This window comes from Melanerpes formicivorus, unplaced genomic scaffold, assembly GCF_026170545.1.
Source record: "Melanerpes formicivorus ecotype bairdi unplaced genomic scaffold, bMelFor1.0.p_v2 SCAF_30, whole genome shotgun sequence".
In the NCBI taxonomy this organism is placed as follows: domain Eukaryota; kingdom Metazoa; phylum Chordata; class Aves; order Piciformes; family Picidae; genus Melanerpes; species Melanerpes formicivorus.
Window position 1 is genome coordinate 7,148,426 of NW_027142382.1, and position 23,275 is coordinate 7,171,700.

General features: G+C 45.0%; 2 protein-coding genes across 7 annotated transcripts in view; one reads left to right on the forward strand and one right to left on the reverse strand.

Moving 5' to 3' along the window:
• The window catches only part of RRP1B (ribosomal RNA processing 1B), a 28,390-nt gene extending 23,541 nt beyond the window's left edge, over positions 1 to 4,849 (reverse strand). The window contains exon 1 of one of the 2 annotated variants that reach the window (XM_068155168.1): positions 4,663 to 4,849. In XM_068155168.1, coding sequence (XP_068011269.1) covers positions 4,663 to 4,795 — 133 coding nt within the window. In that variant the 5' untranslated portion in view covers positions 4,796 to 4,849. The remainder of the gene's footprint in view (positions 1 to 4,662) is intronic. The other variant, XM_068155169.1, reaches the window with a different exon arrangement.
• Positions 4,850 to 4,921: 72 nt separating this feature from the next.
• The window catches only part of HSF2BP (heat shock transcription factor 2 binding protein), a 34,075-nt gene continuing 15,721 nt past the window's right edge, over positions 4,922 to 23,275 (forward strand). For 3 of the 5 annotated variants that reach the window (XM_068155171.1, XM_068155175.1, XM_068155172.1), the window contains exons 1-6: positions 5,700 to 5,951; positions 7,325 to 7,475; positions 12,302 to 12,405; positions 16,348 to 16,497; positions 20,811 to 20,949; positions 21,396 to 21,513. In XM_068155171.1, the coding sequence (XP_068011272.1) occupies positions 5,775 to 5,951; positions 7,325 to 7,475; positions 12,302 to 12,405; positions 16,348 to 16,497; positions 20,811 to 20,949; positions 21,396 to 21,513 (839 nt within the window). In that variant the 5' untranslated portion in view covers positions 5,700 to 5,774. Of the gene's footprint in view, positions 5,018 to 5,343; positions 5,435 to 5,699; positions 5,952 to 7,324; positions 7,476 to 12,301; positions 12,406 to 16,347; positions 16,498 to 20,810; positions 20,950 to 21,395; positions 21,514 to 23,275 lie in introns of those variants that run through there. The other 2 variants (XM_068155173.1, XM_068155174.1) reach the window with 2 other exon arrangements.

Consider the following 23,275-nt stretch of genomic DNA (forward strand, 5'->3'; position numbering starts at 1 on the left):
GTCAGCATTTCTGCTTGGGATTTAATCTGTTTTGACACTGCCATCATTAAAATTCTTGCAATCTTTCCTATTCAAGATTACTTCCAAGGACCAGATCCACACAGGTACTCTTCAGTGGAAATTAGATAAAACCTTTATAGATTTGGGCCCAACTAAGTGCAGCTCTGTCAGACAGGGAACCATTCAGCAATTGTTCCTCTTTCACTACAAGTTACTTTTGTTTACTATCCTTTCACCAATTCATTCAGTGATGTCTTTATGTTCTCCTCTTATCAGCCTAGCGCAGCATGCTCTTCTGTTTCAAGATAGCTAACAAGAAAAGAAAAAAAAAAGACCACCTCCCAGGAATAATCACAGAATTGTCAGGGTTGGAAGGGACCTCAAGGATCATCTAGTTCCATGGCCAGGTACACCTCACACCAGATCAGGTTGCTCAGAGCCACATTCAGCCTGGCCTTCAAAACCTCCAGGGATGGGGCTTCTACCACCTCCTTGGGGAACCTTTTCCAGTGTCTCACCACCCTTACGGTGCAGAACTTCTTTCAAACATCCAATCTGAATCTACCCATTTCTATTTTTGTTCCAAATTCCTTCCCCCCAGACCAGCCTTAGTAGCAGGGAGTGTGCCCTGAGTTCCCCAAAGTAGCTTTCCAGAGGCTGTGCCCAAACAGGCTCACCTTGGAAAACCAGTAGCTGCCTTCATGAATGAGGCACACATTCACAGAATCACAGAATTGTCAGGGTTGGAAGGGACCTCAAGGATCATCTAGTTCCAACTCCCCTGCCATGGCATAGGAACACCCTCCTCTAGATCAGGTTGCCCAGAGCCTCATCCAGCCTGGCCTTAAAAACATCCAGGGATGAGGCTTCCAACACCTCCCTGGGCTCATCAAATCATAATGTGCTCATCAAAGCTCTTCTACACACATAATGACTTCTGTGCCTTCCGTGGAGTTCAACTTCTTGCTGAAAATTAAGAGCCCTTCCAAGTTTCCCCAGCAGGACCTGTAATTCAGCCTTAGCACAGACCATACTGAGTAGTCCTGCCTACCTAGGAAGCACACAAATGAGGTGAATGTCAGGTGAACTCCACCACCTCTTTCAAAAGCTAATGTGCTCTCAGCTTTTCAAGTTAGGTTATCTAACATGTGAGCCTCCTATCTCTGAGAATGCTGGATGGACATAAACCTGCTGTGGGAAGCCAAAGGAATGTTTAGACGTCCTTCCTGCCTATGTGGGAGCCTGGAGTATGGTAAATGATGTTGCACCTTGAATCATGTGAGAAAGGATGGGAGCAGATAATTAAATGCTGTATCTTTGAAGCGGATGGGAAAAGCAGTTGGGGAAAAAAACATCTGTTCAAATAAGACAAAACAGTGGGCTTGAGGGGAGTGAGCTGTGGGAAAGTTAATTAAACCATGTACAAACTTCTCAGTAAATAGCCAGATCGGGGCCATTCTGGCCCAGCAGTGGCCACCTCCTCACAAACTGGTGTGCCAGTGAGTATTTCAGCTCATCGTGGTGGGACCAGCTGGATGGGGCTGATTGAGATCAGCATGATTTTCACGAGCACCACCACATCTGCTAACTAATAAATCACTTATTAAAGAAAAGGAAATCTCTCCTGAACATAACACTTTCTCTCCAATTCCAAGTAAGATCATCTTTGCTTTAACATTACTAGCTTGAATAGCACATAACAGTAAGTAAATCTAAGAGTTCTGAAGCCGAGTTACCCTTGTTTCCTATGGTCCTGGTTTCACTGGGATAGAATTCTAGAACTAAATCAGGAAAGCTGTATTTTTGAGAAGGCTGCACGATCAAATTAGGTGACAATAAAGCTATTAAGACACTTTGGTTTTGTTCATGGCCAGCCATGGTATGCAGGTCTCCATAATGACATAGCAGTCTTGAGTCAGCCAGGTGCTAAATCCAGGAGCAAAAGCCAGGGCAGTTGACCCAAACTGGCCAACAGAAGCATTCCTAATGTAAATGTCACGTTCACTACACACTGCAAAGTCTGCTGGGGACGATCCCTTTTCCCAAGCGGTTGCAATCCCTCTAGGGTCTCACCATCACTCTGCTCACAAAGCCTAATCCCCTGTTTGCTGTGACTGCTGTGCTTTTGCTGGAGCTGTGGCACTTGCAGAGCTTGACATCATGCATCCACTTCTGGGTGGGCACAGCTCAGGACCAGTATATGAGATAAGTACAGCTGTGTGTACTTCTATTAGTATTAATATTAGGGGTTTAATTATTATTTTCTTAAATCAATTTCCATTTCAACCCATGAATCTCCTTTCCTTTTCCTGATTCCCCTTCTTGGAGGGGTGGGGTGCAGATGTCACTGCCTAAATGCAGACACCTACTCATACATTTCATGGTGGATTGGCTTTAACATGGAAAAGGTTTACATCCCAGATGAAAACGTCCCTGTGGTGCTTTCCCAGTATCAGTTTAACCTGCAACCTTTTCCTCAATTAGGGTGTTGCTGGGTCCATCTGGCAAGCTTCTTCCAGAAATTTAAAGGAATCTGTACTTTTGCAATGAGATGTATAGAACAGTATACACAGAGAACAACACAGAGAAGCTGTGTCCAGCTTAGGAAGTCTCCAGAGGTGAAAATAGCTGGAGGCTTAGGATGTACTTGGTAGGAATGTAATGTACACCTTCCACTTGCTCTTACTGGTCCCTAGATAACCCCCAGATCTCTGATAGCTCTCAGAAATGGGATAATGGACAATTTGCCTCTCTGGCCTGACCCTGTAAGGCTGTTCTTATGCATTCTTTGTCAAATGCAGACAATGAGTCAAACAGTCTCTGCACAGGGAAGAGGGTAAAAGGAAGGAGCAACATTGATTGACCAGTATCTTTTCAAAGAATTAACCCAGGTTCAATCAGCATTCAAGTTTCAGTTTAGCTCTTAGGATGTCAGGTCTAGACTGGCTTTCTCAAAGGCAAGGAACTATTAGTTTCCCAAACGGTGCAGGAACATTTACCAGGTCAGAATCTTCTGTAAACGCTCGTGACCAGTCTCCCTCCCATGTTGTGTCCAGCTTGCAAGAGTATGCTGAAAAAAACAGTCCTGAAACATCACACAATCTCTTGGGCATCTCTTCACTGTGCTTCTTATCACTCCAATAGGAAGACTTATTCAACTGGATCCATGTGTTCATACAATGCTATGACTGACCTCGTACACCTCCGTCACCTGTGCTTACATGAAGAGGGTACACAGGAGGCACTTTTGGGTGCAGGTGGCTTTAAACTGGCATTGCTTCAAACTCATTAGCCAAAACCAGTAAGATTGACTATCACAGTATAACTTAGGTTGGAAAGGACCTCGAGGATCATCGAGTCCAACCTGTCACCACAGACCTCATGACTAGACCATGGCACCAAGTGCCACGTCCAATCCCCTCTTGAACACCTTCAGGGACGGTGACTCAACCACCTCCCTGGGCAACCCATTCCAATGACGAATGACTCGCTCGGTGAAGAACTTCTTCCTCACCTCCAGTCTAAACCTCCCCTGGTGCAGCTTGAGACTGTGTCCCCTTGTTCTGGTGCTGGTTGCCTGGGAGAAGAGACCAACCCCTTCCCGGCCACAACCACCCCTCAGGTAGTTGTAGAGGTGAGACTAGACACAAGATGTCTCCAGGCTCACCCCTGAAGTGTCCATGCACTGCACTCCCAGTTCTAAGGCAACAGTATCTGAGTAGGATAATAAACTGTTGGGAAAAGCTTCTTACACGACAAATGTGGAGGTAACAGATAATCTGAACAGGTAACAAGAGAACTGACTGCGTCATACATATCAGTCATGGAAACCGGCAGCCACCACCTTATCAGGCAGCAGAGCAGGAAATTAAACTACATGCTCTATATAACAGTCTGGGTCAGGTCGTTGCATCTGCATCCTGTTCTCGGGAAGGAGCATGTGAGATATACCACTCTGATCCCAGTACTGTTAACACTGCCAGCAAGACTTGAACTCTGGGCCAAGCAGATCCTCCAGCCCCCTGAGCCAATACTGTGCCCGGCCTGCCCATGGCTACCGTGAGGCAACTTTATGGGCGAGGATCCGACAGGCCCTCAGTCCCTCTAAGACTGCTGGCAAGTGCGCTTGGCAGTTCCGGGGTCTGCGAGGCAAATACTGTCTGTGACAAAACATGCACATAAAAGTGAAAAATGAAAACCAACCTCTCTCCTCCTCAGACAAAAAAACACCCCAACCAACCAACCAAAAAAAAAAAACAACCAAACAAAAAATCCCACAACAAAACAAAACCCAACCCAAAATAACAAGAACAAGGAAAAACAACAACAACAACAAAAAAAAAAAAACCACCCCAGAGAACCCAGAGGCCGCGGTCCCGCGGTGACAGCGCGGGCCGGGCCACAGGCGGAGCGTCCCGGGCCACAGGCGGAGCGTCCCGGCTCTCGCCACACGTGCTTCTGCACTCCCGCCCGGCCTGCCAAGGCCGCCGTCGCATCCGCGCCGCACCACTGACGGAAACTGCGTCAGCCCCGGCCCACGTCCATGCCCAGGTCCCGGCCGTGGCCTCGGCCCCAGCCCCAGCCTCAACAATTGCAGTCCCTGTCTGTCCCACCGATCCCGGGCATGGCCATGCCGGACCACCCCACCGTGCTGGGCCCTACCGGCCGGGCGCTGGGTCCGGAGGCTAAGGTACCCCCGCAGCTTCTTCAAGGCACGGTCGCGGATGCGCTTCTCGTTGGCGGCCAGCCGCTGCGCGAACTGAACCTCAGGCGGCTGCACAGCGGCAGGAGCCATGGCCTGATCCCGTCCCGTCCGAGCCCGTCCCTCTGCGCCGCGCCAAGCCGAGCGCCGCTTGATGGCGTCACCGACAGACCCGTCGCTCGCCTCTCTCGTAATCAGGGAGGGTGCCTTAGAGGTGGCTGAGCGAGGTGGCGCCGCCGGCTAGCGGCGATGGCTGTTGGAGGCACGGCGGGCGTGTCATCCCAAACTCATTTCTTACACTTTGAAAACTTATCGGTACGAACGGGAAGAAGCAAGCATGGGAGGAAGGATCTGACCGGGTCCTGAATGCCTTCCAGGACTCCTTCTCCTACCCGCGGCCCCTGTCAACCCCTGCCCCAGCGAGGGCCGGTCTCTAGCTCCCCACAGCCGTGCCCTGCATGGCCTGGCTATTGGCGCCACCTAGCTGATCCCATGGCTCAACCCGCGCCCAGAGAGCCGCACGGGGACCCGCGGGCGGGTCGCACCCTGGCTCCAGGCCCCGCCCAGCCCAGCAAAGGGGAGGGAGGGGCTACGGTGAGGGGTGGGGTCGGTGGCGCGTCGTGACGCCAGAGAGGCGGCCCTCACACCCTCGCTCCATCGCTTGCTCCCACGCGGCTGTTGGCGGCAGCAGGCGCGATGTGGCGCCGCGCAGGCCTCGCTGGCGACGCGCAGGTAGCGCGTGCGGGGCCCGCAGCCGGACACGGCCTTGGCCCGAGGTGGTCTGGCCGCGGGACCGCGCTTCCCGCAGCTGGGACCGCGCTTCCCGCAGCTCTGCCCGCCCCGGGGTCGGGTTGTGGAGACGCTCCGCCGCGGAGGGGGCGAGCAGGGGGAGCCTTTGTGCCGGGCAGCTCTGTGTCTGGGACTCATGGGGCTCTGAGGGGGAGATGGCGGGGCCTGCGTAGCTCAGCGGCGTGCGGTGCCCGGCTGGGTTGTCGCTGGGAAACTGGCTGTGCGATGCACGCTCAGCCTCTGGGGCTCAACTTAAGGCAGCTTAGGAGGGCTCCTGTCTGCAATGGTGGCTCGTAATACATCTATGGGCGAAAATGAGGGGGAACTTGGTGGTGGCAGGGTAGAGGAGTGTCAGAAACACCCTGATGGGGTTGTTCGCTGCTGGGTGCTCAATACCAGCCACGACCACTCCTTGGTTCAGCCCCCTGCCGGGCTGGGAAGGGGGATTCACATCATGCAGGTACATAACATAAGCTGAGGTACATAAGTGACAGCCTGACACTTGCACGAAGAGGTCTGTGAGGACTGAAGTCCAGTTTCCTATGTCCAGTGACTTGCCATTGCTGTTCAGGCCTGGACAGAAAACCTCACTGATTGTGTTCTCACAGTTGTGGTGGGAGGAGATGAGAATCTGCTCAAGCAGAGAAAGTAAACTTACCTTTTGGAACTGCAGTGTTACAAAGATCAGCATGTACAGTGGGAATTAAAAATGTACCTTTTTTTCATCCACTTACTGTCTCAGTTCCAGTACTTTGGTAGTGTAGTTCATTTGAATTTAGCTTCTGCCAGTGAACTGAGAAGGTTTTATGCCAAAGTTTGCTTCATAGTATTGAGCAATACTGAATTGCCTCTCTCTCATTCCTATGTGACTGGTTGCTGACTTGCAGGTAGTTCTTTTCTATGGGGTTCTGTTGCCACTTACTCATTCTATACTTTATTGAGACCTAAATGTGTTTTATTTTTCTGGAATCATGATGGTATGTGGCCATACTAAGTTTGACACTACCACTTCCTAATAATAAAGCAGCTTAGAGCATACTATTCAAGTTAGAAGTAAAATATTTCTTCCATGCCTTCATTGCTGTTCATATGCCTCTGAAACAGGGAAGCTGGAACTAGCCTGCTCTGTCCATACAACTGCCTGAGAAAGAAACAGAGAGGAAAGCAAAGCTGAAAGGAAATGTTTAACTTGAGGAAGTAGGGAAGCTAAAGAGAGAATTACAGGAAGTGGTTGGGAAAGAGGAATGCCACAGTAACCTTGTCTGTACCAGTGATGATGACTTTTGCTTTGCCTAGCTGGGCTGGAGAAGACTCTGGGGATAGCATGTTTCATACCTATAGGAGATAGTTTGTGGTGTTGTTAAGTAGTATCTTCCCTGTGGAACAAGATGTGATACATAAGGGATCTCATTTTCTTCTGCACCATTCTCAGGGCGGTGCAAAATAGTTACAATTTTGCTTTGTGAAAGCATATTAGAAGATTAATGTTTTAGGCAAAGGACCTTGAACTTTTTTTAATACCTACATGTATATGGTGACCTTTTTAAGATACAACCCTGCATGTGTACTTACATCAGAAACTGGAGTTTAGCAGGAGTTTTTGGGACAGAAATTTCAGTATAACTTTTGAAGTGATGCAGATTCTCTTGGACTGTGTAATTAGAGCAGCAATTTGTCAGAAGAAGAAACTAGCAGACTTTTTTTTTGGGTCTTAACTCAGGATTAATTTTTGTCTGAGAGAAGGGAATTCAAGCAGAAAAGCACTGCAAGGCTATAGCAGTGACTGTGGTTGGCTGTTGATTTGTTTGCTTGCTTTATTTTATTTCATTTCAGAAAGCTGAAGCCAAAGAGGAATTTGTTAAAGTTAGAAGGAGGGACTTGGAAAGGCTGACAACTGAGGTTATGCAATTGCGGGATTTCTTACCCAGAATAGTAAACGGGGATATCCTGGGGACGTTCCAGAAACTGGATGCTATTGAATCAAGTGAGTAGTACCACGTTACAAGCTCTTACGAGTTTCTGCCAAAATAACTTAGAACAAACTGACATGCCCCTATGAAGAGTTGCAGAGTTCATGGTGGTATTCCAGATTAAACTGTGGTGGTGTTCATTGAGTGCTTCTGTAGATGAATGCATTTGTAATGAAGAATATTACAAACTTAATTAGAAAGAATTAGACATGTCAAATTAATCTTCCAAAATGCTCTACTGTTGACAAAAACATAACAGTTTCCCGTACTGCCTGAATTGTCAGGGGAAAAAAGTGATTTTCTCTTAGTGAAAGGGTGAAAGCAGTATGTTTTCCAAGGTGCCCCTTTAGATGCACAGCAAAACTGGGTGGTAAATAGCTATGGATAAAAGGTTTGAAGGAAGAGTTAGTAGTCTTGTATATACTCTGTCTTGTTTTTTAGCTTGTATTCTTTTACTGCCAAAAATATTAATAATTAAAAAAAAGAAAGCTGAAGACTCTCTCTTATAAGGGTCTTTTTCCTGCTCTTCTTAAAGATCAATTTTTCAGTGTTACAATTCTCTGCATGTAATTTTTTAACAGTTGCAGCACTCCTGTGTGCCATTAGGACCAACTCTCAGTCGCTTCCATCCCTAGCCTGCAGCTTACACGCAAGAGTACAGTTCACCTCTTCAGCTGTTTTTGTGTGGAATGACAGGGGGCAAGCACTGAGACAGATGCTAGAGAGTGTGTCTGTTTAGAATATCAAGTGATGATGTGAAATCTGATTTGCACCAGCAAGCTAAGAAAGAGTAAGATAGAGCCTTGAGGCTCATCTTTGATACCAATATATTGGGTCAGAGCTTCCATCTGTCTCAATGATCCACTCTTAGGAAAGATTCTTCCATCACATCAAATCCTGACAGAGGTGTGAGAAGACTGTCCCACTTCTCTTGCTGCCAGTCAAAATGTCATCCTAAAGTGTTCTCTATGCTCCCGCAAGGCATCAAGGACTGTTTCCAGTTGCATTAAGTGTTGGAGATCCTTGGCTAATCATATCCTTGTTTTACTTTTTTTCAGTGCTCAGTCTCAAGATTTCTCTAACTGATCCTTCTTACTCTCCTTCTGCTAGGCATCAAGGAGATCCTGTCAGGGCCTTCTGGCAGCAGGTTTGTAGCATCAATGTGAGGATTTTAAGACTTTACTGTAAGTGTTCTGCTGGCTGGCCAGCAGTCTGTGCATCTTTTGGAGGAATACCTCGAGCAGATCCAGCCTTTGAACTCCTGAGTATAGCCCCACAGGGGAAATTTCTGAGGTCTTTTGCATATTTATTCAGGCTCTTGTCATTGCTTACCCTTGCAGCTGGACAAGTCAAGTGGTAATTTTTGCCACTCCAGTCTGCTCCTAACTCTGCAGCATGCAGTAATGTAGACTGAAGCTAGGTTTTGGAGCACACAGTTCACTAAAGATTGAACATCACAGGGACACAAGCAGTCTTCAGTCTCAGAATGGTGGGCAGTTTGGTGCTCTTCACCAAACACAGTCTCTTGATTTTGTCATATGAAGCTCATAGGAGTCCTGGCAGCTACTAGAGATATTTCTTCGCATTGTCCTTACAGAAGCCTAATGGGTGATTTTAACATCTACATTTTCATCAGCTGTTACAGTTCTAAGTCTTGCAAACAAAGTGGTTAGCAGGTTCACATGCTCCTCAAGAAGTGCAGATTACAGCTGGAGACTTTAAACATCTCTGACCCTTTCAGTTGTGAGACTCTTGGAGTTCTGAATAGTTTTGAGCTACTTTGAGATCTTTGCATGTTTTACTTGTATTACAGAATCATAGAATCAGTAAGGTTGGAAAAGACCTCAAGGATCATCAAGTCCAACTTGTCACCCAAGACCTCATGACTACTAAACCATGGCACCAAGTGTCACATCCAGTCCCCTCTTGAACACCTCCAGAGATGGTGACTCCACCTCCCTGGGCAGCCCATTCCAATGGCTAATAACTCTTGCTGTGAAGAACTTTCTCCTCACCTCGAGCCTAAACTTCCCCTGGCACAGCTTGAGACAGTGTCCTCTATGTCTAGGTAATAGGATACCCATTTTCTATGGGAGCATCCTGTAGGTGGTATCTGAGATCTGAGCTGGCAGCAGTCAGTGCAGTCAATACCTACTTTTCAGACTGGTGACAGGGTCTTCCTAAGGCTCTTGCCAAGGTTCATTTCATAGAAGAAAAAAAAAGCCTATTTTGTTACTGCTACTTTCCTCAGGAAGAGTGTGTGACTCAGGAATGTTAGAAAAACAGCTCCAATAAATTTTCTGTATTACTGTGTGTATATGTTTAATGGAACTCCCTCCACTTGGGAAGTGTTATTTATAGCATTTAACATTGATCTAGCATTTGGATCAGTAGAACTGGAATTCCATTGCTTGTTGTCATTCATCATAATCATACTCAGTTGTCTACCTCCCAGAGCTTTCAGATTACATCTCTGGTCCAGAAGATACCCTGATGTGACCCATGGCATGGATGAGAATGAGTACACCCCATGCCTGAAGTGTGGGCCTCCTCTTCTTTCATTGTGCTCAGTGCCTTATTCTGCTGTTCAGTCTGCTGTCTTATCTCGGGAGTGAATGCCACGTCTTCTCAGAGTCTGATTTACCACTGCAGTGGTAAGGTTACCTTATTTCCTGTTTGTGTAAGGACACATCCAAGTTAATAGTAAAAACAGCTTCTTCACTTGGTGGTGGCAGACTGTCAAGATTTTAGAATCAAGAGGGAGGGAACTTTCTTATCAGAGGCTGGGACTTGCAGCCAGTGGGAGAACCTGTCAGTCTTCCCTGTTTGCTACTCTGAACCATGTTAAGAGTGAGCAGCACAGCTGCAGTCTTCAGTGTTATCAAAATGTCTGCTGCTTATTCTGCTCCTAGCAAACAATGTGGCATCTTTCTGTGTTTATTTCATAGTATCATAGTATCAGTCAGGGTTGGAAGGGACCACAAGGATCATCTAGTTCCAACCCCCCTGCCATGGGCAGGGACACCCCACACTAGATCAGGCTGGCCAGAGCCTCATCCAGCCTGGGCTTAAACACCTCTAGGGACGGGGCCTCAACCACCTCCCTTGCTTCATTGGTCCTGAATTCAGCACAGGGCTGAAGTGATTCTTCTCCTTCAGGAGAACTTGTTTCTTTGCTGTGAGAGAGATTTTCACAGGGTAGTACTTAACTGGCAAGGACAAACAGGTTCTTGCTATGCTATTGATAAACAGTGCATGCCCTAGTCACGCTCAAAGTATCTTTGTCAAGTACTTAAGACTCATACCCACATAGAAATAGGTGCTTGGGGCTGAATTTTCTTGGTGAATTGACTTGGTGGAAGCTAAACAAGTTTCCCACCACTGACCAGGGATATTGCTCAAAATTTCAGTTACTCCATTTCCCTCTTCATTCTTAGTGTTGATGGCTTAGAATTGCACAAGGGCTGCATGGAGATAGTTCCTTCTGTCTTTTCTTTCTTTTTTCTCTTTTCCCTTTTTTTTTTCCCTCATCTTTTTTTTGTGTGTCTGGATTCTTTTCCTTTATGCTTGCTGCTCCAAGCCACGTGCATGTATTTGGAAGACAACATTTTGTTATTTAGGACCAAAAAAGAAGTTATCTCCAAATAACGTAGGATTGACAAATAAAATGTCATGATCCAAGCTTCTTAGATAATGACTGGGGTTTTTCAAATGATGTTACCTTTTTATGATTGAATTTGATATACTCTTTTGGTAAGTACATTCAAGAATGTTGACTACATAAAGGGAAGTATTTGAACTGTGTTAAGCCATGGACTGTATTCTGATGAGTATGGTGCTTAAAGTGACACGCTACTTGCTTCTTAAAGTAACCAAAATCGCAGCAGGTGCTGTTTGGACATTGTTTTCTGGATTTACTTCCACGTGTTTCCTTTTTCTCAGTATAAATACTGAGCATCCAGGTTTTCAAAGTAAAGCACAATATGCAACAACTGTTAAAAATGCCCTTCAAAAGGATATATATTTTTTTTAAACAGTGGAATTGTGAAATGTAGCACTTCTACCTTGATTTCCACTCACGAAAATAAAGCTGCTTATTTGGAATCTATCTCATCAGAGATGATTTGCTTTTTAAAGGGAATTGTAAAATTTGCTTGTCACTGACATCATGGTTGAATGGTTCATAACATCTTCTAAGACTTTGTATCTTGATTTACACTCACTGGAAAAAAAAAGCTTCCCATTTGGAATGTACAGCATCAGAGATGAATCTTTTTAAGGAAATTGTAACATTTGCCTTTCACCGACACCGTGTTTAAATAGTTGATAAACATCCGTTGAAAATGCTTGGAGTAGTTGCATTTTGTTCTTGCTGTTCATATAATTTGTTCATTGTGTATTGAAGCCCTGACTTTTGGCTGATCTTGGTATTCTTTTTCTTAGATTTTCCACTGTACTCACTGAGTTTCAAAGATACCAGATGTGTAAACCATGATGAAAATAACGTAGAAGATTGAGAGGGGAAAGAGCATTAAACTTCTGTGGACATGCAGCTCAGTTCCAGAATGATAATTTGTTGGCACATTCTATTTAACAGCTAGATGTGATTCTTTCAGGTCTTTCCCTGGTTTAAATCAAAACACCATATTCTTTTAGTTTCTGCTAAGAACTGTGTTAAGTGTGGCAAATTGCGATGTACCGGTTTGGCCACAAGGAGGTGATCTAACACAAGTAAATAGTTAAAGCACCTCATTAATGTTGCACTAAGTGCCTCGTTTCTTTAATGCAAGTCTGTGGGTCATAACTTACTAGTTCGTTCGTCTAATTTATTCTATCACAGACATGGAGAAAAAGGAGGAGGAAATCGAGCAGCTGAAAATGGATTGTGAACACTTCAGAGCCCGTCTGGAAACAGCCCAGGCAGATTGCGTGAGAGAGAAGAAGGTAGATTTGCTGTCAGAATATTGATATTCCTATGCTTGAGTTTTAATAACAAAAGCTGTTTCCATTTTTTGTGTTCATGTCACAAAGCATGTCTTCATCCTGAAAAACAAACTGGAATTTCTATTCATATAGTCAGGTGGTGAGTAAATTACTTAGTAAATGACTTAGTTCATAACTGATGCTTGCGTGGCCCCCCCCCCCCAATATTTCTAGGGCAGGAGGGTCAATATTATGCCTAGAAAAAAAATATAATGCAGTACCAAAAGCATATTCAACATGTCCAAACAGAGGTACAAACTCACACAGTTGGTCTGCCACTTAGGTGCACATCTCCTGCGTAACTGCACAGATCTTTCTTCAGTGTTGTATGAGGTGTGGATGTATGGGGTTGTATTATTGGCTTCTTGGCAGCGTTTGTTCTAGTGTATGTGAAGTTAAAAATCAGCCATTAGCATTTTCTTTATGTTAACATATTAGAAGTAAAACGTTGGTTATTTGGGAAGATTAGGCCTCAAAAGGTCCTTTGCAGGGTCAGTTCTTTTGAATTTAATGTATTTTCAAAGAGGTCAATAGAAGGTAATGTAAGCAGCACAATGTACAAAGAGAAACTGGCTTCTCTTTCGGCTTGCTGTGAGCTGTGTACCTTTGTTTAGTTTTAATAGTCTTTCTCAAAGCACCTATTGATCCAATTGCCATGTACAGCTGTGAGTCAAGGAACAATTACAGGGCTCCCTTTGCTCTGTCAATATTGTATTTAGTGATTATGAGAGGGGAGATTCTTAACAATGAAGGAATAGCAAAGACCGTGACTTCTCAGACTGTGGGTATTCTGTGGCGCTGTTTGGGTTCAAAAAGGATCACACAGACTAGTGGCTTAATTTTTGAGAGAGGTGAGAGAACCAAATGTGATTTTCTGCTTCAAAAGTTTATTTCCTTGCAGCTGATAGCTATCTCCAGTAGTCAGCAGGAGCTTACTTTGTTTGGGTTCCAGAGTTAGCATCATCTGCCAGCACAAAGATAAATGAATCTACAGAAATTATTTCCTTTTGGAAAAGGAATAAATGAGAAAGTTCAGACCTGCAGTGTTAGGGCACATCTGCCTGGACAAATTTTGGAATGAAGTTTGGTGTGAATGTGAAGTATGATGGAATAGATGTCTCTCTGGATATTCCTTCAAACTAACTAGCTTCTGGGATAGTTATTGCAGTCTGACAACAGGTACTCATTTACCTTTGCTGCACAGTGAGGTCTTACTGATGCTGCTGCTTTACATTTTAATGAAGTTGGTCACACCTTGTCTTCATGGCACATGGCTTAGGCTTGTGATTTCTTTTGGGTGAAAGTTTTACTGAAAGCATGGATAATTTATTAAGAGTATTTGCCTTGGTGTTCCTGATCACATCTCTTATATCTTTGCTGCTGTCTGAATGGCTTCTGCTGCATGCTACAAAGGTGTATTTATCTGATAGGCACAATCCAATGTACATTGTGAAACTGTTTAGCTCTTTGTGGTAAAGCCAGATGGTGTATTGCATAGGTGTGATTTTTGTTGCTGTTAATCACCACTTTTTACATGGTGTTTTTCTTTTGGTTGCTCTTCTCCCATAGATGTTCTTCTGTATCGTCTGAATTATTTTCCACTAATTTATCTTAGGAAAAAGTTACTTTATTTTTTAGTCATGCCCTTTTAGGGGATCATAAATCAACATTTTGCATTACAAAATTTCTGTGTGATGCTCTGTTGCTGATTAGGGAATTGCCATCATATCTGAACCTGAACCAAACTTGAAGTGCACATTACTTATGGTTGATGTCTTCTTTGTCTGTCTCTTCATCTTTGTGTGCTTACGCACTGCTGTATTCTTGTGCCTCCACCGTTTCCTGAAGATGGTGGTGTTGCCTAGCACAGCAATTGCTTAGTGATGTGAGCCCTCAGGGGGTGTTGCTTCCAGCTAGGTTATTTGCTTTTGTAGACACCGTTTATCTTCCTGGCTCTTGACTGCACTGTTTTGTTTTTCTTGCTTGGTACCTTTGTTCTGATGTTGCTTTCGATCTAGTAAAAATGCTGGCATTTCTCGTGCTGGCTTTGTGTCCTTGTTGGGGCATCTAGCTTTGGTATTACAGAGTGTATTGATGTCTTGCTATTCAGTAATAGCATCCAAATGCAAAATGCAAATAATCTATTAAAAGCTGCAATTTCTTAAGGACAGCACACAGAAGAAAGATGGACAATAAAGGGGTTAGACAGGAAGATTGCCTCATGGACACGGTGTCAGAAATGCTGATAGGTCTGCCAGTAAGTTATGTAAAAGATGAGATTTGGCTAACCTGCTTAAAGATGATGAAAGAGTTAAGAAACAGGAGACTTTTCCTGGGACTTCTGTGCCTAGGCAATCAGCAGTGAGTGTGGAGTCTTTTGCATTCAGTAAAATATAAGGTGAAAGAGACTCCAGAGAGCAAATATGCATTGAAGTCTGGTTCATAAATTTGATTTGAACTTTACGAATCCTAGGCTTTGTGTTCCATTAGCAGTGTGATAAAGCAATGCAAATCAGGCTGTCAGGTGTGATAAAGGAGGCTAGGCAGGTAATTCATGAGCACCGTACAAGCAGCTTTGTACTGGTTAATACCCTGCTATGTATATTTTGAGATGGCTTTGTTTGTGTTCTTTCCAGCCCCTTCACACCAAACGTTGAGGTTAACTCCTGAAATGTTACTTATTTTAAAGGCTTGCTGGGAATACATAGTTGAAAGATGGTTTTTCCTGTTGCCTTGCTTTCAAAACTGACATACAAAAGATTCCTTCTCATTTCCTGATAGCTAAGTGCACAGGGGAGGCTAGACTGAGAAGGGTGCTTTCTGGGGTGAATCTGAGAATCCCATGCCCATAAAATGGGCAGAGCAAAGTCCCTCTGTTCTTTTGTCATCACATGATCTGTGATCCTCTCTTTTTTTTTTAATACTTGAATTAGCATGATTTTTCTAGTTAGGCCTGTATCTTACCCTGCAGCACTCTTAATACCACCCTACTCAGTGTTAGCAGAAAACCTCCTCCCACCCTAAGATACCACAGACTGCAGGATCCCTGCCTTCACCTCACTGTACTAGCTCCATGCTGAGAAGTCCAGCAGCTTTGCTACCCCTGTGGCAGTTGGTAGAAAGCCAGGGAGGCCTAGAACTATACCTAATCTCATGGTATTCTTCTGGCCAGCTTGCCATGTGATTGAAAAAAAGCATTGCAAAATGGAAATTGCATGCTGGTTGTGTTGCATTGCTCTGTGCTCTCTTGTGCTTTGTGGCAAGGAACACTGAGGACCTCACTTAGGTGATGGATGTGTGATCGTGCCTGGGTTTTCTTGATATGAAAGACTCTCCAGACTTCAGACCTTAGATGTTTTTTCCCAGGCTTTCTGTCTTAGTTTGCAACTGCCAATGAGTAATATTCCAAAGAAAAAAGTTGGAAGAGGCAACAGTATTTTTCCTAGATATCCAGCAACTCTACCATCATGTTGGCTAAGGCAGAAGTCTGTTTTGAAAAACAAAACAACCCTCCCTTCCTAAAAGATGTTTCCAGTATCTTTTGTAAGGTGTTTGGGAAGGTTGACCACTGATGCTGAAATCCATTGTCTCTTGAAGAGATATGTAGCTATTTGTTTAGGAGGAGTAGAGTCTCCTATCAGGCTTCCCTAGGTGCCATTCAGTCTCAGTGGGTTGCTTGGCCTGACCTTGTGGACAGGCTTCTGGTTACTGTCAGCCTCCACAATGTGCATGCTCCTTAGATACAGCTCAGTAGAGAAGCTGTATATCTGCAGCTGCTGTGAGTTTGCCTTCCTCTACCCCCTAATTTCATGGCCATGATGTTGTTTCTTGTTCTGTCCCTTGGCCTAGAAACGTGATGTGGCTGACATGAAGTGAAACCAAAATTGCCTTTTGCTGTTTCAGGAGAAACTAAACCTCCGCCAGCAGCTGAATGAGGCCAAGCAGCAGATCCTGCAGCAAGCAGAGTATTGCACAGAAATGGGTGCAGCAGTGTGTACATTGTTGTGGGGTGTATCTAGCAATGAGGAAGCTGTTAAATCCATTCTAGGAGGTGTAAGTATGGCACGTGGACGCTTAACAGGGTAATGCTGTGAGGCCTTTAAGATAAGGACCTTGCTCTGTGACACACATCAACATAAAGATATTTTTCAGAGACTGATTGGACAGCAAAAATGTTTTCTGAATTACATATTCTTTAAGAGCCATCCATTCTCATGTAAGAAATGTTGAAATTGTAAAGTGACATGAAGCAGGCTGGGAATAAAAGCAGTAACTCCATTTTATGCTGCCAAACATCGATTACCTGTGTTCCACCATACGCAGTTAAACTGCAAGCAAGGATGTAGCCAGCACAAGGTAAATATCATTGCAAGCTAATAGAAGAAGAAAATAAATCTGGCTGTGCACAGCAGTTCCTGTGGATGCAGAGAGCTTGGAGGAGCTATTTCCATGGAAGAAAGATAGATCCATCCATTCTTAACTCATTTAAGTCTTTGTGCTGCCTTAATATTTGCATGAGTCTTGGAAATTTAGAGAGCCTAGCTGCTTTGACTTCAGTGAATCTTAAGTCTTCAGTGTTGAATATGCACAAGTAGCTTGTTTGAAAAAGAACAGACCCAGCAATAGTTAAGGACTATAGTAATACTACAACTAACAGAGCAGAATAGAATAGAATTAACCAGGTTGGAAAAGACCTTCGAGATCAAGTCCAACCCATCACCCAACACCATCTAATCAGCTGAACCGATGTAGACTATGTGATGTTTGCTATTTTATACATCTGATTGGTCTCTGCTGCAGCCCCACAGACCTCACCATTAGTTAAATAATGGCTATTTGGAAAGAAGGCTCAGCAGACCGGACCCCAGTGTGTCCTCAAGAGACTGGCAAATAGAAGGATTTTGCTTGTTTTCTGTGCAACATACTAAGTACTTGATTTGGCCAGTACTCTGCTATGTTCCTCTGTGAATACCTAGTTTCATAATGGCTTATAATGGTCTGCTATAGTGGACTCTCTTAAGTTCTTCCATTTTCACTCATGCTCTCTGCTGCTTAATCTGTCATCACTGCCTGTGTTAAAATTGCCATCTTTGAGGTGTGGTATTCATATAAAAAGCATGCAGCACATGTAGAGGTGCAGTTTTTTCCTTTCTCTCTCTTTATCACAGTATCACTAAGGTTGGAAGAGACCTTGAGGATCATCAAGTCCAACCTGTCAACACAGACCCCATGACTAGACCATGGCACCAAGTGCCACGTCCAATCCCCTCTTGAACACCTCCAGGGATGGTGACTCCACCACCTCCCTGGGCAGCACATTCCAATGACCAATGACTCTCTCAGTGAAGAACTTTCTCCTCACCTCAAGTCTAAACCTCCCCTGGCACAGCTTGAGACTGTGTCCCCTTGTTCTGGTGCTGGTTGCCTGGGAGAGGAGAACAACCCCTTTCTGGCTACAACCACGTTTCAGGTAGTTGTAGAGGGCAATGAGGTCACCCCTGAGCCTCCTCTTCTCCAGGCTAAGCAACCCCAGCTCCCTCAGCCTCTCCTCACAGGGCTGTGCTCAAGGCCTCTCCCCAGCCTTGTTGCCCTTCTCTGGACACCTTCAAGTGTCTCGATGTCCTTCTTAAACTGAGGGGCCCAGAACTGGACACAGGACTCAAGGTGTGGCCTAACCAATGCAGAGTACAGGGGCACTATGACCTCCCTGCTCCTGCTGGCCACACTATTCCTAATGCAGGCCAGGATGCCATTGGCCTTCTTGGCCACCTGGGCACACTGCTGGCTCATATTCAGGCGGCTGTCAGTCAGCAGGGTGGGGGAAGAGGGAAAGGAGCAGGGAAGAGGAAGCTATTAGGAGTCCGCCTGGTTTTGTCCAGGGGGTTCTTGTGCTGTTTGTAAATTGTAAACACCTGTAAATATTGTATATTTTGTATACATTCATTAAATTTCATTGTAGATTGTGGTTTTGCTTGTAAATAGAGCTTCATTTGCTCTTCTCCCAGGGAACCAGCACCAGAACAAGAGGACACAGTCTCAAGCTGCACCAGGGGAGGTTTAGGCTGGAGGTTAGGAAGAAATTCTACACAGAGAGAGTGATTGCCCATTGGAATGTGCTGCCTGGGGAGGTGGTGGAGTCACCATCATTGGAGGTGTTCAGGAGGAGACTTGATGGGGTGCTTGGCTGCATGGTTTAGTTGATTAGGTGGTGTTGGATGATAGGTTGGACATGATGATCTCCAAGGTCTATTCTATTCTATTCTATTCTATTCTAGCTGAGCAGGTTCTGGCAATTTAATGTTGGGGGGAATTTTCAACCCACCACAACCCTACTCTTTATGTCCTGTAGCTGGAGTCACCCCACTGGAGCCATGTATATTTGATGGGATGAATGTGCAGCAGGAGGGATAAATGTCACCAGTAGCTTTACATGTGTTATGAAAACTCTGGTTTTGACAGAATATTATAAATTTCAGTCTCTTTGCAAAATGAATGAAAGTTCAGGCATTTCTTGGACTGTCCCATTGGTTTGCAGCCAAGAATGACTAAAAGTTTCAGCTGCTTCTTGAAGCAACTGGCAGAATTCTGAAAGACACTGAGAAACCTGGAATTATGGGCTCTCTGTTATGCAATTTTTGGTACCAAACCCAGCATCCTCTGTGTGAAAAAGTATTCCAGCAATGGTTTACAGGTCAGAATTATTAATGAATAGAAACGGTTCTCTCCATTCTTCTTTGTGTACTCTGTCTGCACCTTTGTACAGGCTCTTTGACCTACCCTGAGCTTTGTGCCAGATGGCTTCTTCCTCAGCAGAGATACCCCAGAATGGAACAGTATTGCAGCTGAAAGGAAAAGACTGCACAACATAATTATGGGCTGTAGTCCTGTTTGTGCTCTCTGGTGTGATGACTGTCTTTTTTTATATGACATTGCTGACAAATTCAGTCTGTGACTGAGAAGAGAATTCTGCTTCCTTTCCTAAAGACTTACACCTAGCCTGTTGTGTTCCATGCTGTATGAAAAATGAATGAATCCTGTTAGGATCCAATAGAATTCTGTTTGTTTTTGTTGTGGTGGGTTTTTTCCCCTGGATATTTTGTTGATTTTCATAGGAAAAACTCATGCCAAATCACTATATCCAGCTGCTCTCCAGCCTTCAGCTGGATAGGGTTTTGACAAAAGTTGCTGCAATAGCTTGAATAAATGTAAAACACCTGGTGCAGCTATTGCAAAGCAAAGAGATGATATCCTCACTTTTGTAAAAGAAGCTTTAACTCTGCTGTTTGAAATACTGAGTTTAGGAGGTAAATACACAATTAGTTTAGTTTCAAATAATACATTTAGCTTTGAGTATACATAGAATACATAGAATACACCAGGTTGGAAGAGACCTTCAAGATCATCATGTCCAACCCATCAACCAATCCAACCCACCTAAACAACTAACCCAGGGCACCAAGCACCCCATCAAGTCTCCTCCTGAACACCTCCAGTGATGGTGACTCCACCACCTCCCCAGGCAGCCCATTCCAATGGGCAATCACTCTCTCTGTGTAGAACTTCTTCCTAACATCCAACCTAAACCTCCCCTGGCACAGCCTGAGACTGTGTCCTCTTGTTCTGGTGCTGGCTGCCTGGGAGAAGAGACCAACCTCTGCCTGTCTACAACCTCCCTTCAGGTAGTTGTAGAGAGCAATAAGGTCCCCCCTGAGTCTCCTCCTCTCCAGGCTAAGCAACCCCAGCTCCCTCAGCCTCTCCTCATAGGGCTTGTGTTCCAAGCCCCTCACCAACTTTGTTGCCCTTCTCTGGACACCTTCCAGCAAGTCAACCTCCTTCCTAAACTGAGGAGCCCAGAACTGGACACAGGACTCAAGGTGTGGCCTAACCAGTGCAGTGTACAGGGGCAGAATGACCTCCCTGCTCCTGCTGGCCACACTGTTCCTGATGCAGGCCAGGATGAAGCATCCTGAAGCACAATTGGAAAGCCTATTTCTCTCTCAGGTGAATGGCAAGATGGGTTTTGCAAGTAGTTTCCCAAGTACTGAGTATGTCAATATCCATCTGAAAAGCATCTGGCAGGGGCCCTGAAGGTTCCCCTCGTCTCTCTGCCCTGAATCCTCAGTGGTGTATATGAACAATGCAGCTGGTACAGATGGAAAATAGAAGTTTCTTATTTTCTTCTGAGGTGATGGCTTCAAACTTTAGGGGATCAAATATGTTACCCAGTGCATACCAGCTATTTCCTGTTGTTGTTTTTAGTGACTGGATGTTCTAGTGATTTTGAAGATTGCCCAGTTTTGCTGTAGCATCTAATAGTCACGGCTGTGGTAGCTCATATCATCTGTTTTTCTCCTCTGTGCTTGCAGAGTAAAGCACTAAAGTTTTTCACAATCACTGCACAGACCATGGAGAGCTTTGTGAAGTCATTAAGTGAGGACATGAAACAGCAGGATTTGGATTCTGATGAAAATCAGTTTGTATTAGCCTTGGCAGGGATTGTAACAAGTAAGTGACTGTTACCTCTCACAGCACCATTCCACTTGAACTGGGAATGTCTGCATTGCCTTATGTGCTTCAGCAAATGCAGCTCTTCAGTGCTGCATCAATTAGTTAATGCTGGTGTCTTGGGTGACTTCATAGTCTTACAAAGTTTTGTAAAACAGTTTGCAATCTTGTTTCTTTTGAGGGGAACTTGTAAGGGTCAGCTAACCCCACTTCTTGCTTCATAATTCACTGTTACTTGTAGGATACTGGCCACTCCTGAAGAAGTATTTCAATTAACTAGGATTATGAAGGAGTTTGACTGGTATAATTCGCTGCTTCAGTACTTGCTGTGTAGATGAATGTAGTTTGATGTTTGTGTAGATGACAATTTTTAGTGGTCCTGATAATGAGCATGAGCTTCTGTCTGAAACATGACTTTGATGGTGATGTTCTGTGTTCTCTCCCAGATGTGGCTGCGCTGGCATGTGGCCGTGAGTTCTTGGTTAGTTCAAGTCGGGAATTACTGGACACGATGATGCACCTTCTGGGAGACATGAAGCCAGGACTCTGTGCCAAATTTAAAGTGTATGCTGACTGGTTTTTATTTTATCCTTTCAAATGAAATTGCATTATCTTGCAGTTTAAGTCACAGTTATGAGAGTGGTTTTCCTGCTTATCTGCTTTCCTGGGGAGGAAACGTATCTTTCGGAAACTTCTCACAGTACTGTTCCTTGCAGATACACCAGGCCTGCCTACTAGGCTAGCTTCATCCAGACCATCTCTTTTTGGAATTTTCTAAGTACCATAACATTGTGGGGATGCACTCTCCTACCTTAGGAGGGGCTTGTGAGTTGAGGGTCGAATAAGGAAGGTATGAGGTCAAGGTTTAAAACAGAATGTGGGAAATGTGGACTCCTATGGGCTGCATCAGGAGAAGTGTGGCCAGCAGGTCAAGGGAGGTGATCCTCCCCCTCAACTCAGCTCTGGTGAGACCCCACCTGGAGTACTGCCTCCAGTTCTGGAGCCCCTATTCCAAGAGGGATCTGGAGGTGCTGGAAGGTGTCCAGAGAAGGGCCAGGAGGATGAGCAGAGGGCTGGAGCACCTCTCCTGTGAGGACAGACTGAAGGAGTTGGGGCTGTTCAGTCTGGAGAAGAGAAGGCTCCAAAGTGACCTAATTGTGGCCTTCCAGTATCTGAAGGGGGCCTACAGGAAGGCTGGGGAGGGACTGCTCAGGATCTCAGGTAGTGATAGGACTAGGGGGAATGGAATGAAACTGGAGGTGGGGAGATGCAGGCTGGATGTGAGGAGGAAGTTCTTCCCCATGAGAGTGGTGAAGCCCTGGAATGGGTTGTCCAGGGAGGTGGTTGGGGCCCCGTCCCTGGAGGTGTTTAAGCCCAGGCTGGATGAGGCTCTGGCCAGCCTGATCTAGTGAGGGGTGTCCCTGCTCATGGTAGGGGGGTTGGAACTAGATGATCCTTGTGGTCCTTTCCAAGCCTGACTGATACTGTGATTCTATTTATTTTTACGATATGATGACTGTAAAATGCTATGCCTGCTTAGGGAAGAAAGTGAGTTATGTATCTGCTGAGTGCTAAAATTACATTAGTTTATTCTGCTTAGTAGCCAAAAGCACCACACACTTACGTTTGTAATACCTATAAAGGGACCTTGTGATACATCATTGTAAAGAAAAGTCCATGTTACACAGCTCAGATACTGGAAAAGTTATACTTAAATAAGCTGTCATCTTTACCTTTTTTCTCAGAGCTTTTACAAGCTGAAGAGGTATGGTCTTGCCTGAGCAAATTCCCATGCCTTAACAAGTACTTGCACATCTGCTAAGCTGTGGGCACTTGCACTGTCATGAAGGTGGCTTGAGCCAGTGTGGTGTTCTTTTTGTAAATGGGACCCACATACAGGCACACACGAGGAATTGATACCCAAGCCCAGCTGCCACAGCTCAGCTGACAAACAGCAACCCTGTCAGCCGCAACAGCTTGACAGCCTCCATGCAGGCATTTTGGCAGGTTCTATGTGATAGGCATGAGATCAGGCTCATTCTTAACTTTGGGTGTGTTTTGTCTTGCTTAACCTCAGCTATCAAGAAAGTTAGAGGAGCATCTGCTAACTGTCTGAGCTCCTTCCCACCGTCAGTGGAAGGAGACAGCACTGTCAGATGTCTCTCCCTCTGCCTGTGTTGGGGAGAACAAGTTATTCTCTGAAGGCGCTTGCCTTTCCTTGTTGGGTAGCAAGAGGGAAGAAGCCTGTGCTGCAGGTAGTGGTTAGATTGGTGTCAGTGATTTACTGTGTTTCCCAAGTGTTGAGCTTGAAGGTCAGCACTCAAAA